This window comes from Rhyacophila brunnea, unplaced genomic scaffold, assembly GCF_057557595.1.
Source record: "Rhyacophila brunnea isolate RB1 unplaced genomic scaffold, BYU_Rbru_1.0 scaffold_24, whole genome shotgun sequence".
NCBI classification, from domain to species: domain Eukaryota; kingdom Metazoa; phylum Arthropoda; class Insecta; order Trichoptera; family Rhyacophilidae; genus Rhyacophila; species Rhyacophila brunnea.
In genome coordinates, this window is record NW_028232904.1 from 22,554,152 (window position 1) to 22,574,550 (window position 20,399).

Here is a 20,399-nt window from a genome sequence, read left to right on the forward strand (position 1 = left end):
GGTCTTTTCATACAAGAAAAAAAAGGATTTGGGAGACATTAAATTCTACGACTACCTTTCCGTCATGTCCAAGTTTCTTTTGGGAGCTGGAATCAATACATTCAAAGAGTAAGTAATATTTGTAAGACATAGAAATAAGTATCATTGTTCATTTGAATCAATCCATTGTTTATTTATTTATTTAAAAAATACACATTGAGCACATAACAAATTATTAATTCAAGACCTTCATAACATGAAATTTAGAATAAAAAGTACAGGTAAATCAACTTAGTAGAGAAAAAAATTAATTTATAGAAATGAAATAAAATAAAATAAAAAAACAATAATTAAAAAAAATAAATAAAAACAAATTCAACAACAAAATAAAATTTGGTAACAAATACATAATGCATCATTAAAAGTGTCTACATCTTTAGGTAGTACATTTATCAGCCGCACAGCCCTCGCTTTTGGTGCCTGGTGAGCCTGACATGAGGAAACAGCTTTCACCCAAAATAGGTCATGCTGCGACCACGCATGTAATTGACGGGTGCATAAAAATTCAAATTTTCCAGAATATCGGGATTAGAAACTATACCACTCTTGCTTGGTGAATGATATTCGTTATGTAGTTTGGATTTGATGTGAAAATTATTTCGTTCATCTCGTAAAGGCCAACAATAGGGCAGTGATTCCCAATCGGGGTTTTGCAACCTGTATCATGGGATCTGCGCATCTTAATATAAATTTGGTAATAGGACAAAAAAGTGTTGATGCGATCTATTTTAAAACCATGACCAAAGGACGTCTACGCCCGCCTACTATGAACGGTTTATTTTGTTTCTGTCAAAGCGTTTAAGAAGTTAAAGAATTAGTGTCAAACTTCAAATTGCAATTATTACTCAGTAACATTTTAGTTTTGAGACTTCCCAACTTTTGGCAGTAATATTATTAACGATATTGTTACAGCACAGTAATTTATAAGTTTTTAGTTTCGGATAAAAACATGTTATTAAGATAGCTTTACAAAATAATATGTGTACAGACCTACCAGTATAAGCTGTCAGCTGAATGAGGGCACCCTATGCTAACATTTGACATATACTTCAATACTTTTTATACTGTGATGAGTTTAGTTTTAAATTTGATCACCTGGCGATTTATTATGGTACATCTATACTAATAAATTTATTTATTTATCAAAAGGGACGACTATGCACCATCAGCAATTGAGCAGTTCCAGACCACCATGCGCGATCCCATGTTCTACCAGCTATACACTCGTTTCATGAAATACTTCTTCAACTTCAAAAATAAACTTCCACCTTACACCAAGAAGGAACTCTTCTTTGAAGGTGTAAAGGTTGAAAAAGGTTGCCTCTACTCCTCTCACCACCTACATGGAACCATTCGATATCGACATCACCACAGGATCTATCCTGAATAAGGAGAAAATCGAAACCAAGAAAGAGAACTACGTATTCTACGCTCGCCAGTATCGTCTTAACCACAAACCATTTTCGGTTAACTTTGATGTCACCTCAGACAAAGAAAGTGACGTGGCATACCATGTCCGTTGTGGTATTTCATGTAGGGATTAAAACCAGTCTTGATCGGCGAGTACCATGAAAATGTTGGAATCTTTTCGAGTCCGTTGGACAATCTCTCGAGATAGTAACGAGCCATCAACTGTTGGTGAACATAAAAGTACAGCTCTCCACGTCTATTCTTGTTCAGGCCAAAGTCTTGACCTACCATCCAGAATGGATAATCGATGTGAAAATAGTAGTAGTATGTGTTCAGACCAATATCATTAGTGAAGTATGACAACTGTTCTTCAGGATCATTATAATCGTACGCGACGCTGAAGTTATTCTGGATTGTGTATACATGTTTGTCTGTTTCAAAGATTCCTTCTTGTTGAGCCAATTTCTTGTCCACAATGTATCCTTGGGTTTTGACGTAATTGACTTTATCCATGACATCAGCGCTGACGAAATAGAAGGGGTAGATTTCGTAAGGAGCGGGAAGGACGATTCCTTGACAGTCGCTACGATGGATGACGGCAACGGTAAAGGAATATACGAAAAGACCTTCATTCATGTATTTACGGGCCCAACAAGCAGTCTTGAAAAAAGTTTCGAAGTCCTTAGCATAGTAAAATACATGGAAAAGGGCGATGGCTTCATCTCTATACTGATCGTAAGTTAGAGTAAAGATTTTGTATTTTGGGAAGAAACCCTTCTTGTAGTATCTCATGAAGTCTTCGAAGACATCGACTTTCTGAAAAAACAAATTTTATTTTATATATAAATTGTTTATTTTAATTAAATAATATGGTAAAGTAAAGAATACACACATGCTTAAATGCCCAGCGTTACGATTTTTACATAGATTAAAAACTGAATGACATATTTACAAAACAAATTAATATTTAATTGCTGTCATTCGTATTCAAAATTAATTGCGCACTCTAAAAATAGTTTCACAAATATTTCGGAAATTATATATTTAAATACGGAGCAAGATGTTAAGCTGGGCATCATGGCTCCCACATCCTGAAGCGTACCCCCAGACCAGGGGTTACATGTAAATTATACGTAAAACATTTCACCGTGGCAGAGTTTGCCGTGAGCTTTCTTATTGGAAAGATATGACCGTATACTATACCGTCTCCATTTTGTTGGATTCAATTTGACCATTAATTCGATTTTCATGGCTGATTTTGGCAACATTCATGAAAATTCAATAATGAAAACCTAACCTAACCTAACAAATAATCCAGTATATAGGCTATTTTCAAAATTTGTTTGCTGCTGGCTTCCTGTAAAGTTTAAACCGACAAGAACCGTATTTATATAGAGATGAATTTTATCTCAGTACTATTTATACGATGTGATACGGTAAAATGCATGCGTACAAGTTTTCGGATACGTAGGCCAGGATCTTTTGCGGGCCCCCTTACCTATCCCTAAGCTTTATGACACGCTCTAAAATGGCGTTTTCCAAATGGGTAAAATTGGGTATTCAGTGTATTTTTAGAACGACGGTAAAGTTTAACAACTTGCCCACGTCCGCTTGCTGCCTATTACTTGAGGTAACTGAATGTCATTTGCATCACGGTCTATAATGACCCGTGACTGCTGGTCACTTGGTCTTGTGTCAATAATACTAGGTTTTGAGGGAGGTAGAAAGTAAGAATTACGGCCACCACAATTTTTAAAATAGAATATTTAAAAAAGAAATTCAAGGAAGAAATATTGCCTTTCACGAATACAACTAAAGTGAATATAAATGTTTTTATTTTTAGTATGATGGGACCAAGCTGAACCTAAAAAGTCACGAAGACATTGAAACATTAGGTCTTTTCATACAAGAAAAAAAAGGATTTGGGAGACATTAAATTCTACGACTACCTTTCCGTCATGTCCAAGTTTCTTTTGGGAGCTGGAATCAATACATTCAAAGAGTAAGTAATATTTGTAAGACATAGAAATAAGTATCATTGTTCATTTGAATCAATCCATTGTTTATTTATTTATTTAAAAAATACACATTGAGCACATAACAAATTATTCATTCAAGACCTTCATAACATGAAATTTAGAATAAAAAGTACAGGTAAATCAACTTAGTAGAGAAAAAAATTAATTTATAGAAATGAAATAAAATAAAATAAAAAAACAATAATTAAAAAAAATAAATAAAAACAAATTCAACAACAAAATAAAATTTGGTAACAAATACATAATGCATCATTAAAAGTGTCTACATCTTTAGGTAGTACATTTATCAGCCGCACAGCCCTCGCTTTTGGTGCCTGGTGAGCCTGACATGAGGAAACAGCTTTCACCCAAAATAGGTCATGCTGCGACCACGCATGTAATTGACGGGTGCATAAAAATTCAAATTTTCCAGAATATCGGGATTAGAAACTATACCACTCTTGCTTGGTGAATGATATTCGTTATGTAGTTTGGATTTGATGTGAAAATTATTTCGTTCATCTCGTAAAGGCCAACAATAGGGCAGTGATTCCCAATCGGGGTTTTGCAACCTGTATCATGGGATCTGCGCATCTTAATATAAATTTGGTAATAGGACAAAAAAGTGTTGATGCGATCTATTTTAAAACCATGACCAAAGGACGTCTACGCCCGCCTACTATGAACGGTTTATTTTGTTTCTGTCAAAGCGTTTACAATACCTATCATATATCGTGGGTTGCTGCCAAAAGTTGGTAAGTCGATAATTTAGGTATTTAGAGTCAACAACGAATTATATGTCCATATATAAATATGTATGCTGGAAAAAAACTTCAAGGTCATCCGATATATTATAAAACATGCATATAAAGCACAAAGAATTAGTGTCAAACTTCAAATTGCAATTATTACTCAGTAACATTTTAGTTTTGAGACTTCCCAACTTTTGGCAGTAATATTATTAACGATATTGTTACAGCACAGTAATTTATAAGTTTTTAGTTTCGGATAAAAACATGTTATTAAGATAGCTTTACAAAATAATATGTGTACAGATCTACCAGTATAAGCTGTCAGCTGAATGAGGGCACCCTATGCTAACATTTGACATATACTTCAATACTTTTTATACTGTGATGAGTTTAGTTTTAAATTTGATCACCTGGCGATTTATTATGGTACATCTATACTAATAAATTTATTTATTTATCAAAAGGGACGACTATGCACCATCAGCAATTGAGCAGTTCCAGACCACCATGCGTGATCCCATCTTCTACCAGCTATACACTCGTTTCATGAAATACTTCTTCAACTTCAAAAATAAACTTCCACCTTACACCAAGAAGGAACTCTTCTTTGAAGGTGTTAAGGTTGAAAAAGGTTGCCTTTACTCCTCTCACCACCTACATGGAACCATTCGATTTCGACATCACCACAGGATCTATCCTGAACAAGGAGAAAATCGAAACCAAGAAAGAGAACTACGTATTCTACGCTCGCCAGTATCGTCTTAACCACAAACCATTTTCGGTTAACTTTGATGTCACCTCAGACAAAGAAAGTGACGTGTCCATCAGGATGTTTTTGGGACCAAAATATGACCACTTTGGTCGCGAGTTCTGCATGTATGATAACAAAAATAATTTCTTTGAACTTGATCACTTCGTCTACAAGTTGAAGTATGGAAAGAACATCATCACACGTAAGAATGTTGAGTTCTCTGATACTATTTCTGATAAGACCAATACTCGTTTTCTTTATGAGAAGGTAATGAATGGGATTTTGGGAAAAAAAGAATTCCATCTTGACCAAACCGAAGCTCACAGTGGACGACCACTCAGACTTCTCTTACCCAGAGGCAAGATTGGAGGCATGAAATTCCAAGTATTCGTCATCGTCACTCCTTTCCAACAGGCTAAGGTGCCTTATGGAACCGGATTCTCGTACCAATACGCTTCTGGCATCGGAAGCGGAGCTCGCTACTTAGAGGATAAGTCTTTCGGCTTTCCACTGGATCATCATATGTTTGATAGCCAGTTCTTCTACCCCAATATGTACATGAATGACGTCACCATCTATCATAGCAACGATTTTGCTAAAAACAACGTTGCTGGAGATTACACCGAAAAACACTAAGTATATAGATATTGCACTATTACATTGAAGTTGTATGATATTTATATAGTGCACACCAGTGGCGAAGGGTGGAGGAAGGTTGTAAAGATCCGACATAAAAAGTGCACATAAAACTTTGTCAGTTATACGTATTTTTTATCTTTGAACTAATACTAAAATTCACAGATGGTGATGTTAGTTTTTAAAATTCAATTAAACTCTGCGATAACCAAGCCATAATAGCTCATAGTAAAAATAATTACAAGATAAAAACAATTTTTTAAATACTTTATATTATTTTTCTGCTGAATCATGTAAACTTGACAATTATATGTATTAATAATTTAGGACAAATAAGGCAATTGTCAACAAATCATTGTATTGCTTTTTTGCAACAAACAAACAAATATAGAATACTGAAATGTCATTTTGATGTACATAGTAACGCACGTATATATAAATAATTTAGATGCTAGGACCACCCCCTTAGCAACCAATAATAGTTGATTGGATTACGGATTTCTTCCAAAATAACTTTTCATACAAAACAGAATTAACTTAAAATGAATTCAATTCTACTTAAAGATGGCTAATAGTATTAAAAAAAGCATTGGTATCGCGTTCTGATATATTCTAAAAGTGTCAAATGTCTAGCTAGTTGTGAAGTTAGTTAAAAATGGATCGCAAGATTTGTACTAGATGAACAACCACCGGACAAACAAGAATACGAGCTAAGAAAAACGTGGTAAAATAGTAGTCTACCTATAAAATATCTAAATGTATACTATAATTTTGAATGATTTATAGATAGAATAATATTTTTATCTATTATGGTTTGGTAAGCAGGGCTTTATGAATTTAAAAAAACTAACAAACAACTTGTGTACCTATTGAGTATTCTTTACGGAAAAAAAAATAGTATACATGAAAGTGTGTCTACAATTTTGTCGGATCGCCCAAAGCATACCAAAACTATTGTGGTTTGGTTTAAGTAGGGTTTAATTGTTTTTGTTTTAATTAGCCTACACATCTGTAAATTGTATTCTTAGTCCAATAAAAATAAATACGTATGACTGACAATATTTAATGTCCACTATTTATGTCGGATCTTAACAGCCTATCTTCACCCTTCGCCACTGGTGCACGCTTACAATGTAAACAACGCACTGGTGGTTTTTCCTTACCCATAGTGAGTAGGTTACAGCACCCTATAAATATTAAAATTACCCTTAAATCTCTTGGATAACACATTAATAATTTTATCCTTACTCTAATAACTCGATAGCTATTACCGCAATGTAAGCCTCTGTCAAACTATTATGAGAGTATCGTTTTCTTTTGCGACCCAATTAAAATAAATGATTCCTTAGATTTTTCAAATTATTATGTCTTCTCCCTGTCTCACCTTTTATTATACATTTTCACATTGAATATAGGTACATAACATGAAAACACCTCAGATACCTACTATAAAAAAAAATAAAAAAATACGACGTCCGACGAGATTTGAACCCGTATATTCACTGGTATCGCGCCAATATGCTTTAACCAATTAAGCTACGAGCCTCCTACTTAATTGAGATAATTTAAACTAGTAGGTTCTACACGAAATGCTTATTTTTGACTGTCGATATATGTGATTTTTTTAGTAGGTTTATATTATTATCTGAGGTGTTTTCAAGTTATGTATGTCCAATATGTAGAGCTTTACATTCTCAAACCTTGTACATTGTCACATGTTTTCTCTTATGCGTTACAGATAATTTAAGAAAATTATTATTATATATTATATTCGACCATGTCCGATCCCAATAAGATCAGATGGGCCTCTACGGAGTAGAGGTTTGTATAAACAGATTTTTTGGTTTTACGAGAAATGGATGTCAGCCACTTGCTCAACCTATTAGGTCCATACTCTGACACATACACAAATTGAAAAACAATTGTGTACTTGTTAGACCGAGGTTTCTAACCTGTGACACACCACGTTATAGGCCGATGCTTAAGCCACGGTATTATGTATAAAATTGTACCATTTCTTCTGTTTTTTATATTGCATATTTCGAATTCTAGATTTCATTAACATAATAATATATTACTATCGATCACTATTGACAGTTAAAAGTACTATTGCCAATCACGTTAGTTTCATATAGTACCGTTACAATAATTAATATATAATTAAAAGGAAGTCAACAAATCGTATTAATGTGATGAAATCATTTTAAAATGCTCACTGTCCATCTACCAGTTTTAAATTATTTAGATTCCAATCTACCTACCTACTGACAGGGACATTCTTTCGCGGATTGAGCCGAGACCAGTTTCGGACTCTGTTAAATACAGAGAACACAGAATTATTGGGAACTGAAATATCTAACGAGTGTAGAGTACCATACAACCGATTTAGAGTGTCAAAGAATATGAGATAAACTTAAACATGTGTCAAGCAGTGGCGAAGAGTGACATTTGGAAAGAGGTAGGCTGTAGAGTAACCACGCTTGTCAGATATATTTACGGGAAATAAGAAGATAACCCAATATTACTACCGATGAATCAATTCAATTAGTTTGATATAATTAGTTTATAAATTTAATAAGCAATTATTTTAAATTATGTGTTTTCCTAAACATTTATAAACGTAACATACGCTCAAAATATATTACCTATCATCTTTGAAAATATCCGTTGTTGTGTACAATATGTTCCATAACAATTTATAAATGAGCCCGTAAAACTAGACATTTTAAAATACTTATATATTTAAAACACAGACGTTGGTATAAATAAAAATCGCGAGATAAATTATTTTATATTTTTAATAACAATTAATATTTATAGGTAATTGAATCCCAATAAATTATCTTCTTATTAATAATTATTTTGAATAAATGTGCCTTTGCGGATGTAAACGCTCACTAAACAACCCATGATTTCGGAATAAAACGCCAGACAGTGACTGGCGTCAGTGGCGTCACGTGACTAAAACGCATACAAACCACATATTAAATTCCCATTGAATATTTCATAATATAGTTGAATCCAGACGGTGCAAGTTATCGTTATAAACCTTACTAAAATATAAAATAAAACTATGTACTTCTAAATTCTGACGATAGATGACTCTCAATTATCTTGGATTTCAAGTGTATTTATTTATTTTTCAAATTAAATTATTTAACTTGAAGATCTATTTTTATTAGAAGGTAGGCTTTAAATAATCACCTACTATGGAGCCTTCGCCACTGGTATCAAGAATACTCTTCTCATTCATTCTGATAACTGCTCTCGGTTTATGCACTGACGCTCATTCAATGAATACCATATATCACTGGCTATTAAATATTATTACCATCTGTCAATTCTTATGCGTTAATTCAGATATATTATTTGACTAATGCATAAATCGACTTGACTTAAATATTGTAAAATTATGAATAAATATTTCAAAAACTCATTTTCTAAAATATATTAATAATTATCCAATTCCACCAAAATTTTCATTGAATAATTTATTAAATAATAATGTCAATTATGTCTAATCTTCAATAAATAATTCTATTTGACAACGTTTTTAATAGCTCGTATTCTCGTTTGTCCGGTGGTTGTTTGTCCAGTACAAATCTCGCAATCAATTTTTAACAAATTTCCAGACTAGCTAGACATTTGAAACTTTCATAATATATCAGAACACTATGCCAATGCATTCTTTGAATACTTTTAGCCATCTTTAAGCAGAATTAAATTCAATTTCAGTTAATTCTGTTTTGTATGGAAAGTTATTTCAGAAAAATCCGTAAAAAGTAAAAGACTATTATTGGTTGCTAAGGGGGTGGTCCTAGCAACTAAATTATTAATATATACGTGCGTTACTATGGAAATCAAAATGAAATGTCAAAATGACATTTCAGAATTCTATATTTTTGTTTGTTTGTTTGTTTTTTATTTACTTCACATCAAGTACAAGTTTGAGCATATTGAGCATAATAATTTAACAGAAAATTTAAAAACATTGTATTTAAAAATTTCTTTTTATCGTGTAATTATTATTTTATAAATTTACTAATAGTAAATTCGTGGGATTGCTGCTAAAAGTTGGAAGTTAAGTGTTTAGTTAAGTTCAGTGGTGAGTTATTGACGGATTATGTGTCTATATATGTGTATGCTAGGTAATAAATCCAAGGTCATCCGATATATAGAACATGCACATAAAGCGCAAAAAAATTAGCTTTATGCCTGATTTTAGAGGGCATTTCAAACATCAAATTACAATTACTCCATAGCATGGTTACGAGACTTTTGGCAGTAAGCATTTGAAGAGGAGTGAACAAGTCCTGATTACCATTAAGCTAAGTAAAATTAGTACAAAATATTGTGTTTTATTTCAATACATACAACGTATTTCCACCAAGAATTGACACTTGACAAACCACAAAAGAAAGTAATATTATTATATCACAATATTACAATTAAACAGAAGTACTTGATGTCATGGTTTCATAAAAACTTCCTTTCTGTATTTTGCAACGTTTAATATTATCTTTAATGTTCATGGTAATGATGTTCGTGATGTCCATGGTGTTGGTGTTCGTAATGCCAATGGTTAAGGTTGTAGTCACCATTACCTTTAAATTCGTCACAATTGTGATAGATGGTAACGTCTCCTAAGAACATATTGTCGCAGAAGAAGTCGTTCTCAACAATTGGACGATCCAAAGGAAAGCCGAAGGTCACGTCATCAAAGTAACGAGCTCCGCTTCCAACACCTGAAGCGTATTTGTAAGGGTATCCAGTTCCGTAAGGTATCTTGGGAGGTTTGTACGGAGTCACAATAGCAAATATTTGGAACTTCATTCCTCCCACTGCGCCCTTGGGCAAGATAAGTCTGAGTGGCCATCCACTGTTAGCTTCGGTCTGGTCAAGAATGAATTGTCCTCTACCTGCAAGCGCATCTACAACTGATTGATACATATCACGGGTCTGGGCGCGGTCGAATGCAGTACCACTAAACTCTATGTGCTCATGGGTGATGGAGTTCTTTCCAGATTTCAAGGAATACTTGAAGGTGTCTAGTTCAATGAAGTTGTACTTGTTTTCATTCATGGTCATCGTGTAACCAAAGCTGTCGTATTTTGGTCCCAAATACAACCTGATTGTGACATCAGCAACTTTGTCTGAGGTGATACTATAGGTCACTGAGAAAGGTTTGTGGTTGAGACGCTTCTGGCGAGCGTAGAACAGATGATTCTCGGTCGCAGAGTCAATTTCTTCTTCATCTAAGACGGATGCAGTAGTGATGTCGTAGTCGTAGTCTTCTAGGTAAGTGATAAGAGGAGTAAAACGAACATCGTCGAGTTTGAATCCTTGATAGCAGATTTCGTCCTTGGTGTATGGTGGAAGGAATTCCTTGAAACGGTAGAAGTACTTCAAGTAGCGAGTGAACAACTGGTAGAACATGGGGTCACGCATGGTGGTCTGATATTGTTCCAATGCTGCAGCCACATAGTCACCCCTATAGAAAAGAATGTAAATATTTAATTGTCTACAAATAATGCTACTATACAGTGGCGAAAGATGGAGGTAGGCTGTTAAGATCCGACACAAATAGAGCACAAAAAACTTTCTCAGTCATTCGTATTTGTTTTCATTGAACTAAGACCAAAAATTGCATTATATTGTTTATTCATTTCTAAAATTCAATTAAACTTTGCCATATTAGATGGTCCATCTACAATAGACAGATACCTACTATAGCCGCGTGGCTTAAGCGCTGGTCTATACTGTCGAGGGTCCCAGGTTCGAATCCTGGGCCTGAAAAGTACACATATTGTTTTTCAATATGTGTATGAGTCAGAGTATGGACCTAATAGGTCGAGCAAGTGGCTGACATGCATTTCTCGTAAAAATTAAATCTGTTAATATAAACCTCCACTCTGTGGAGGCCCATATGATCCTATTAGGATCGGACATGGTCGAAAGAAAAAGAAAAGAATAATAGACAATAGTCAAAAAATATTCGTCTTTTTGCGGGTATCGTTGGTGGGGAGCGAGCCCGCTGTGTTTGGGGATGACCAGGAGGTGTAGATGGAGAGTCGTCAGGAGAAGAGATGAAAAGTCGAGATTTGGTGAAGGTTGCTCCAATGGATGCAGGAGCGAGTTTTATTTGCAGCGTAAACAGAGCTTATGTTACAATACTTATGATACCCATTGTCCCGAGGTCCAAACTCGTGGGACAGGAGCGACTTACACGAAACTCACTTATCAGACGGAGATTATGATTGATACTAGTATATACGAGTATTTAGACATCAACTACGACCTGCTATTTATATGCACGAGTATTCGGTAAATTGCGAGTCATTGTTGATGAAGTTTGCAATTGAGAAATCTGCTGGCTTCTGCATTATTGCACTTCGATGTCACGCGTGTATAATATGCTGACTATAGATACGACGAAATAATGCCGAGAAGGCACGAAGTCATTGACCACTACACTGCCTTTCTAAGGAAGAAGGCAGTAACTGACTCTCACACACTTTCGAGATAAATGACATAATGTGGTTTTTTTCCAACTTTAGTACTGTGAATTAATAAAAAACGGTGATAATTTTTATAAGTAGGGTGTTAAAATACAAATAAAGTAATAATAAACAAGCGGTAAATGCAATAAATAGGTGCAATTACTGGCTTTTTGCTAAGAAATTTGTATTATTTTAGCAGATGTCCATTTTTTCACTAAGGATTTTAACGGTATTTTAGTGATAATTCTGATTTTAAAAAGAACAGAATATGTAGCTTTCAAAATTACCTAACGGGTGGCATTCATAACTCAATTTCATAAATTTTGCGAGTTACTGCCTTCTTCCTTAGTAGAACAGTACAGTTTATAAATGAAATATCTAAAATTATGCAATTAAATCATACATAACTTTAGATATTTTACAAATCGAATATTATTTTTTATCTATTATGGTTTAATTAGGTAGGGCATGTTAAGACTGATTGGTTATCTATATTGGGTGTAAATAATGTTGACAAAAAGTGCCAGAGCGCGTTATAGCTTGAAAAAATTGAAGGTCAACTAACTAATTAGATTTTTTTAAAAATCGTTTAGGTACTTACTGATCACTTGCATCTACTCCAGCTCCCAAAATAAAGAAAGAGAGGGTAGCAAGGTAGTCGTAGAACCTGAAGTCTCCCAAGTCCTTACTTCCTTCGATGAAGCGACCCAATGATTCAAGATCTTCGAAGCTCTTAAGATTGATTTTGGTTCCATCATACTATGAATAAAAAAGTAACTGACATTAGTACCTATGTATTGAAAATACGTTAAATATTTATAAAAAATAACTTTTTGACTTAAAATAATTGTATGATAATAATGCTTAAAGCCTCGTATTATAGATGGCGCGGCCCATTGACTAGACGCCGCAAGCGATATGTAGATAGCTTAGGATTTAACCCTATAATATATAGCGGCGTGACTTCAAAAAGAGACCCATAGATGGCACTGCTCATTGACTGGAAGTCGCAAGCACTATGCAAACGGATTAGGATATAACTCTATGTTGGCTACGTAATTGATATCTCTCAGTCAGTTTGTTTAGCTCTGATCCTTTTTTTTCAAACAGGTCCGCTATTTTAAAACTAAGGGCCTTATGCTATCGAAATTTGTTTCTAGTGACGAGTATGGTATCTAGTTATCAATTGTGATACCTACCTGAACTAAATACTAAGCTAAAAGTGTTTCCATTTTATAAATACTGTAACATACTAGATATGGGAAATGAGTCACTTAATGAGGACTCCGACCGAATAGGTTAATTACGGATAGGGATTTGTTCGGACAGATTAGGTCAATTGTGTCTTTTGTTGCCGTAATAAAATGTATAGTACTAGCCGGGCAGCGTATCCTTCGCACCCACGTTTCTTCCTATACTGCGCGCGCACTCTCGCGAATCTCGTTCGCCCCGAACGACATAATCCGTTCGCCGGGCAGCGTATCCTTCACACCCACGTTTCTTCCTATACTGCGCGCGCACTCTCGCGTATCTCGTTCGCCCCGAACGACATAATCCGTTCGCCGGGCAGCGTATCCTTCGCACCCACGTTTCTTCCTATACTGCGCGCGCACTCTCGCGAATCTCGTTCGCCCCGAACGACATAATCCGTTCGCCGGGCAGCGTATCCTTCGCACCCACGTTTCTTCCTATACTGCGCGCGCACTCTCGCGAATCTCGTTCGCCTCGAACGACAAAAGCGCCAGGTGACACGGGACCGATTTGTTCGCTGGCTAAAGATTAGTTTTAAAAGATTCGTTCGTTCGAGAACGACGCATGTCTATAACATACTATAACTGGCGACCATAGATAATATCTGGCGACCAACGTGGGCCCAAAGTATTAACCATCCTATAGACAGAGCATCATAATGTCCAATGTGTATAACTGCAGTGACGTCCCAAGACAAAATGCCATCATATTTTTTTTATACAGTACTTTTTATCATCCTTTCATGACTCAAATACCTAAGAAATGTGTTGTATGGATACATTACCAACAAGATAAGTACAGTTAAGCCACTAAAATGCCATTTCTGCTTCAATAAACAATATTGCCAGTCCATGGTTTCAGATAGGTACCTACATTTAAAACTACACCTGACAACTTCCGAAACTCGCGAGCGAATGGAAAAAAATATTTGGATACATTTTAAATTAGGTATGCACGTGTCATTGCTGTTCACCAGGAACGTGACGTCCAAGGATAATGGAAGTAAACAAGACATCGCGAACCCGACAAAAAATGAAGTCCATTTAAAACTTCTATAGTACCTAATTAATATATTTTGTTTCCAACCAGTGAGCTGATTTTTTATTTACTATTAAGTTTAGGTAGCTTTTTATGTATACCTAACGATTCTCCTCGATTTGCCACTCTTTGAGTAACTGCCGCCACCAAGCGACGTTCAATCTGCCTACCCTAACAGGACGACACTAGATAACTGACTTCGTGCAATGGATCAACGGGATTTTTCTATTGGTATTGTTTATTGTTATAATTTTTTTCAAAATATTATGTTTTAATATTAAATTTGTGGCATACTCACCAAAGTGATAAACCCCTGGTCGATGGCTGTGCGGACATTTCTTTCATAATCTCTAATCTCTTCGATATAGAATATATTTTGTTTGATGTTAACCTTATAGTTATCAGGCCTATTTGGCATGGGATATCCATTGTGGTGTTTCACGCTGGGGTTGTAACCGATTTTGATTGGCATCCATGAAAAACTTTCTACCTCTCCGAGTTCGTTGGACAATCTCTCGAGATAGTAACGAGCTATTAATTGCTGGTGAACATAATAGTGCAGCTCTCCACGCCTATCTTTGTTTAATCCAAAGTCATCACCAACCATCCAGTAAGGATAATCATGGTGAAAGTAATAATAGAATGTGTTCAGACCAACATCATCGGTGAAATACGACATCCTCCGTTCCTCGCTGTAGTCCTCATAACCGGAACTGTAATTGTTGTAGATTATGAATACGTTTGGATCTTTAAACTCTGTTCCATATATATCTTTATCTTCTTTATTATAAATATATCCTTGGGTCTTGAAATGGTTTACTTTTTCCGTGACATCAGCTTTGACGAAAAAAAAGGGGTAGATTTCATAAGGCGCAGGGAGTCGGAGTCCTTGGCAGTCTGGACGGTGGAGGACAGCGATGGTGAATGAGTAAACGAAGAGACCTTCGTTCATGTTTTCACGGGCCCAGCAAGCAGTCTTGTAGAAAGTATCGAAATCTTTAGCGTAGAAGAACAGGTTGAAAAGAGCGATAGCTTCAAATCTGTACTTGTCATAACTCATAGAGAAGATCTTGAATTTTGGAAGGAAGCCTCCCTCTAGAAATCTCATGAATTCTGTGAAAACTTCAGGTTTCTGTAATAAATAAAATAAAGCTATTGTAATATATTTTATGCAATTATTTCATCATTGTGATAAGGTTTGGAACAGGATCATATTTATTAGCATGCATAGGTCAGGAAACTGCAGTGGGGTGGGTTTCAATACCCCAGAGTTATTGCAGAGAACGGTTTTTATTCGAAAATAACAGTAACGAAGTAACATAAGATGTACTTATTAGCCAACCCCGTGGTGGAATTTAAGAGCTAAATACCTTTAGGCAGACACGCTCTAAACAGGAGATTAGTTTTAGCCTTAAAGCTACATAATTATATTAAATTTGTTTGTTTGGACGCCAAATGTTTGTTTTGGCTTGTTTTCGGAGGACTCAAATATTAAGACATCAGTAGAATGAATAAATGTAATTAATCTGTTAAAGGTGACTATTTTTAAGTTGCCCAGAGTCATAACTCACATATTCCAAAAATCGAGTTTTGAGATAATCGGAAAAACTACTAGAGCACTTTCAGTTTTTTGTAATTAGCTTTAATTTGATACTATAATTTTTAATATTGCCTCTACGTGCTCATCTCTCCCATGGGTACCTTAACTTAAGGTCATGTTAATTCAGTCAAAACACATTTGAGTGCATGGCGAACATAATCTTGGGTAATTGCTCTTGAGACATTCCCAGTCATAAAAAAATTATGCTTCACACCCGGGTTGCCAGATTTCCAAAGTCACAGATCAGGACATTAATTTTTCCAAACGATCAAAAAAAGTTAAAGAGAAGGAAGAAATTAAGAAAAAATACATAATTTTAATTAAATAATTATAATATATGTAAATAAGTACATATTATGTATACAGAAGAGAACATATAAAAAATAACCACATAATAATCCGCAGGAATCACAGTTATTAAACTGTTGATTAGATACAATCATGTATAGGAATTACATTTAATTAATGCAGTCAATTTTTTTAGCTTCTACGGTTTTTAATATTAATCTGTTTCTCTCTTTTCCAGTATGTGAGCCAGGGTCCCCTGATACGCCCGATTAAGACCGGGTATTATAAGAGGCTAGTGTGGTTTCGTGGGGCCATTAAATTCGATGTCCTTCTAATATTATACTAGATTTAAAAAAAGAAAATTATCCTACCACAAAATTGTCCTTGTTGGCAAGGAAGTCGTACTCCATGGCAATTTGCCTCTGCTCATTAATTAGGGTATGTTGTATAATATGGTTCAATATGTCAAACACCCTCTTTTGCTTCTCTAAGAACACGTTGTTGGCTATAAATTATAAGATATTTAGTCAGTATTATGGAATTGAAAGAATATTCACAGTTGATTGACTATAGATATGGAGGGCGGTAAATTTAAATAATATGGTTACCATGGTAACAGGACAAACCAGTCAATCATCCAGATACTGCAGATAAAGCAGCTGCGTCTCGACAATATGTCTGAGACGCAGCTGCAGTTTTTTGGACATATTGTCCGGCGCGGACTGGACAACCTGGAGAGACTGGCGGTTTTGGGTGGCCTCCAGGTAAGGCGAAGCACAGGAAGAGCGTCTGCGCACTAGAGCGACCAAGTAAAATAGGTGACTAGGGGCACCATTCATTCTACCCTGAGAGAAGCGGAAGATCGAGAAGGATGGAAAGTCTCAGTCGCTTAAAGGATGGCAACATTAAAAAGTGGTCACGATCCTCAACCATGAGCATACCAAGAAGAAGACATTAAACTATGTGTTACGTGTAAAAGTTTATCTTGATAATTTGGAAAATGACTTAGTGGGCTTGTAGCCTCTACATATATTGAAGGTCTCTAGACAACTATCATTTCCGACATGCTATTGTCTATGCTCTAAACATAAGGGTAGATAATAGCGCGTCAGTTATAGAGTTGGGTAGAACCTCTACAAAGGCATGGCATATATTTTTCATCGAATACATATTTTCAGGCGAGTGGACAACCGCTGGATAAATGCCGTCTTAACAGTGGTATCCGCGGGGTACTGAACGCCCACAGAGACGCCCTTAAACCCACTGTATAAACGAACTCATAAAGTTCGGTGGATGTATGACGCAACAAAGAACTAGGGACCGAGAAGAGTGAAGGAAGGTTGGGAAGGCCTTTATCTAGCAGTGATACGCGTGATTCGGCCAGTGAAAGTGTGTACAGATATTCAAAAGCCGAACAACGTATCAATATTTTAATATGTAGTTGTGTTACCGGATGTCAACGCAATAGGTACCCGCATTTTAGGTACCCGCATCTTAGGTACCCGCATCTTAGGTACCCGCATCTTAGGTATCCGCATCTTAGGTACCCGCATCTTAGGTACCCGCATCTTAGGCCTTGTCGAGATGATACGTATCTCACCGCGATACGTCGTGAGTGCATGTGGACAGCTCAATGAGGTCACCTGTACCTCGACCGCGCGCGAGTTTTTACGCGCAAATCGCGCCATCTGTACAAGGCCATACAAGTATTGCAGGCGCGAGTGTTGGTGATGGACTGAGGGAAGTGGCGCGAACTTGTGCTTGCCCTATGTCTTAATGCTGGATCGTGACACAGTGAAGTAAGTAAGTTACAATTTAATTAAATGTGGCGATTCTAGCAACATGTTCTTTGACTAAAAAAACAAGACCCGAATAAAAGTGTAGGTATTTTAGAGATTTTTTGTAAGTGTTGTTTTTATTTAGGAAGAAATGGTCAAATATATCTCATCTACAATATTTGGACAAAGTAAAGATGTGGACTAAATACCGGTGGCGAAGGGTGGATGTAGGCTGTTAAAATCCGACATAAATAGTGTACACTCCACATTGTCAGTCAAACGTATATGTTTTCGTTGTTTTTATTTAATAAAGCGCAATTTTTTTTGTAGTACTTATTCCACTTTTAATCAATAGATTAGGACCGGTTTCGTCCGCCTTAGAGGGACATTTTCAACTCTGTTTATTCAAAAATGTTGAAAATGTCCCTCTGAGGCGGACGAAACCGGTCCTAATCTATTGATTAAAAGTGGAATAAGTACTACAAAAAAAAAATGCGTTTTATTAAATAAAAACAACAATACAATGCAGTTCCACCATGAATTGACAGTTAACAAAATAAAAGGTAAATGTTTTCATTGAATTAAGACTACACATTGCATATAGTATTGATTAGGTTTTAAAATAATTCAATTAAGCCCTGCGTATCCAAGCCTTAATAGATACTAGTCAACAAATATTTGTCTATCTATAAAATTTCTAAAATTATGCCATTAAACCATACAAAATTTTAGATATTTTTAAACAGTTAACCGTCTGTACCTGATTATGTATTCTTAATTCAACGAAAACAAATAAGTATGACTGAAAAAGTGTGCACTATTTTTGTCGGAGTCCCATAGCATACATAAACTACTATGATTTAATTCAGGCAGGCGTTAATAAAATTTTAAAATCTAACCAGCACCATCTCCAAATTTTATTATTAGTTCAATGAAAGCACTTTTTATATCAAATATTAACCGCCTACCTCCACCACTCACCACTGTTAAATACTTCCTTACATATTATATTAATACTTTCGACCGAAGGTACTTGATGGAATTTGAATTTAAATACTAAATTCGTCAAACCTAATAATAGGTCATTATTGTTTATAAACAATAAAAATACTACACTTAAGAGGTGAGAAGTACTATTATTAGGTTTGACGATTTATTATTATAATATGCTATCCAGTGTATTGTAAGATCCAGATCCAGATAAGGTTTTTACTAATTAGATTTTTTACTGACACTTCAACTATTCATAATTTGTTTAATGTATTTTTTCTTTTTTTTTGTAACCTCTGACTAGATAGGTAGGTAATGGAGTTTTTACCTACTTTATTGTATTGATTTACTATTTAAGGTAGAGTTAAGAGTGTTCGTTGTCAGTGTGTGTTTGCCTTTAGTGAGTGTATACAACGCCTGACAATGCCGAAAGGTGAAACCCGGGTCGCGAGAAACGACTTGAATGGAATAGTAGAGCTTGAATCCGTTAGAATTCCTTACATATTAGCTCAATATTCACCGAAATGGGCATACTATGTTTATAATATCGATATCATAGTTTTGTGCGTAAATAAACTGATGAAACTAAAAACTACAATTATTAATATGTGTAATGATTTTACTTACCAATTTCAAATTCAACAATTGGCTTTTTAAGAACATCTGCCCACACAAAACCTAACAAGGTCACCATAAAGAAGAAGAAAAAGAACTTCATGTTGGAAGTATGCAGTGGGTACTAATAAACTGTGTCATTTCGAGATGTCCGTAGCTTTTTATACTAAAATAAATAATGCGAGATTCGTTATCATGGATTTGATAATAAATAGATAATTAAAAAATACAAAAAAAACAGGATTGACTTCTTCACAGTATTGTACAAACTCCCGTTTTTGCTGATGTCGGCTAACAACTTAATAATATGTATATATTCCCATCTTCGTACAAATATCTGTGATCGAAAACTGGTGATTTAACCAAAATAACTGTGAAAAATATATGTTTTTTTTTAATATTACGTTATTAATCTAGTAGTGACGGATATTCCCGTTGGTGCCAGCGTTGCCAAGTTAGCGTTCTTCTTACTAAATCTAGCATTTATGAATGGCGTCTGACTTTTAAAATTTGCATCTGCGCATCTATTCTATAATACACAAGACTGCTATCGGCCGTTATCGAGGGTAGTTTTTATATTTTTGTATTGATGTACCTATTATAATATTTACAATAAGTTCGTTGTAATTGTTACAATAAGTGTTATGTTTTAACAGCATCTCTCTTGGCTGTGTTAACTTTTATAGCGAGATAGGCAGTTTTTACTGTTTAACTGCCGTATTCATACACTTTT

General features: G+C 35.2%; 1 protein-coding gene and 1 pseudogene across 1 annotated transcript; one reads left to right on the forward strand and one right to left on the reverse strand.

Annotated features, from left to right (window-relative positions):
- The first annotated feature begins 64 nt into the window (after nt 1-64).
- LOC147069217 (larval serum protein 1 alpha chain-like) lies at nt 65-5,606 on the forward strand (annotated as a pseudogene).
- Nucleotides 5,607-9,533: 3,927 nt separating this feature from the next.
- Nucleotides 9,534-19,805, reverse strand: LOC147069218 (basic juvenile hormone-suppressible protein 2-like). Its single transcript, XM_085951152.1, has 5 exons — nt 19,679-19,805; nt 16,655-16,788; nt 14,694-15,527; nt 12,708-12,865; nt 9,534-11,097 (listed from the first exon to the last, which is right to left on the reverse strand). Exons 1-5 carry the CDS (start codon nt 19,767-19,769, stop codon nt 10,128-10,130), a joined length of 2,187 nt encoding a protein of 728 aa, XP_085807278.1. The 5' UTR covers nt 19,770-19,805; the 3' UTR covers nt 9,534-10,127.
- Nucleotides 19,806-20,399: the final 594 nt, after the last annotated feature.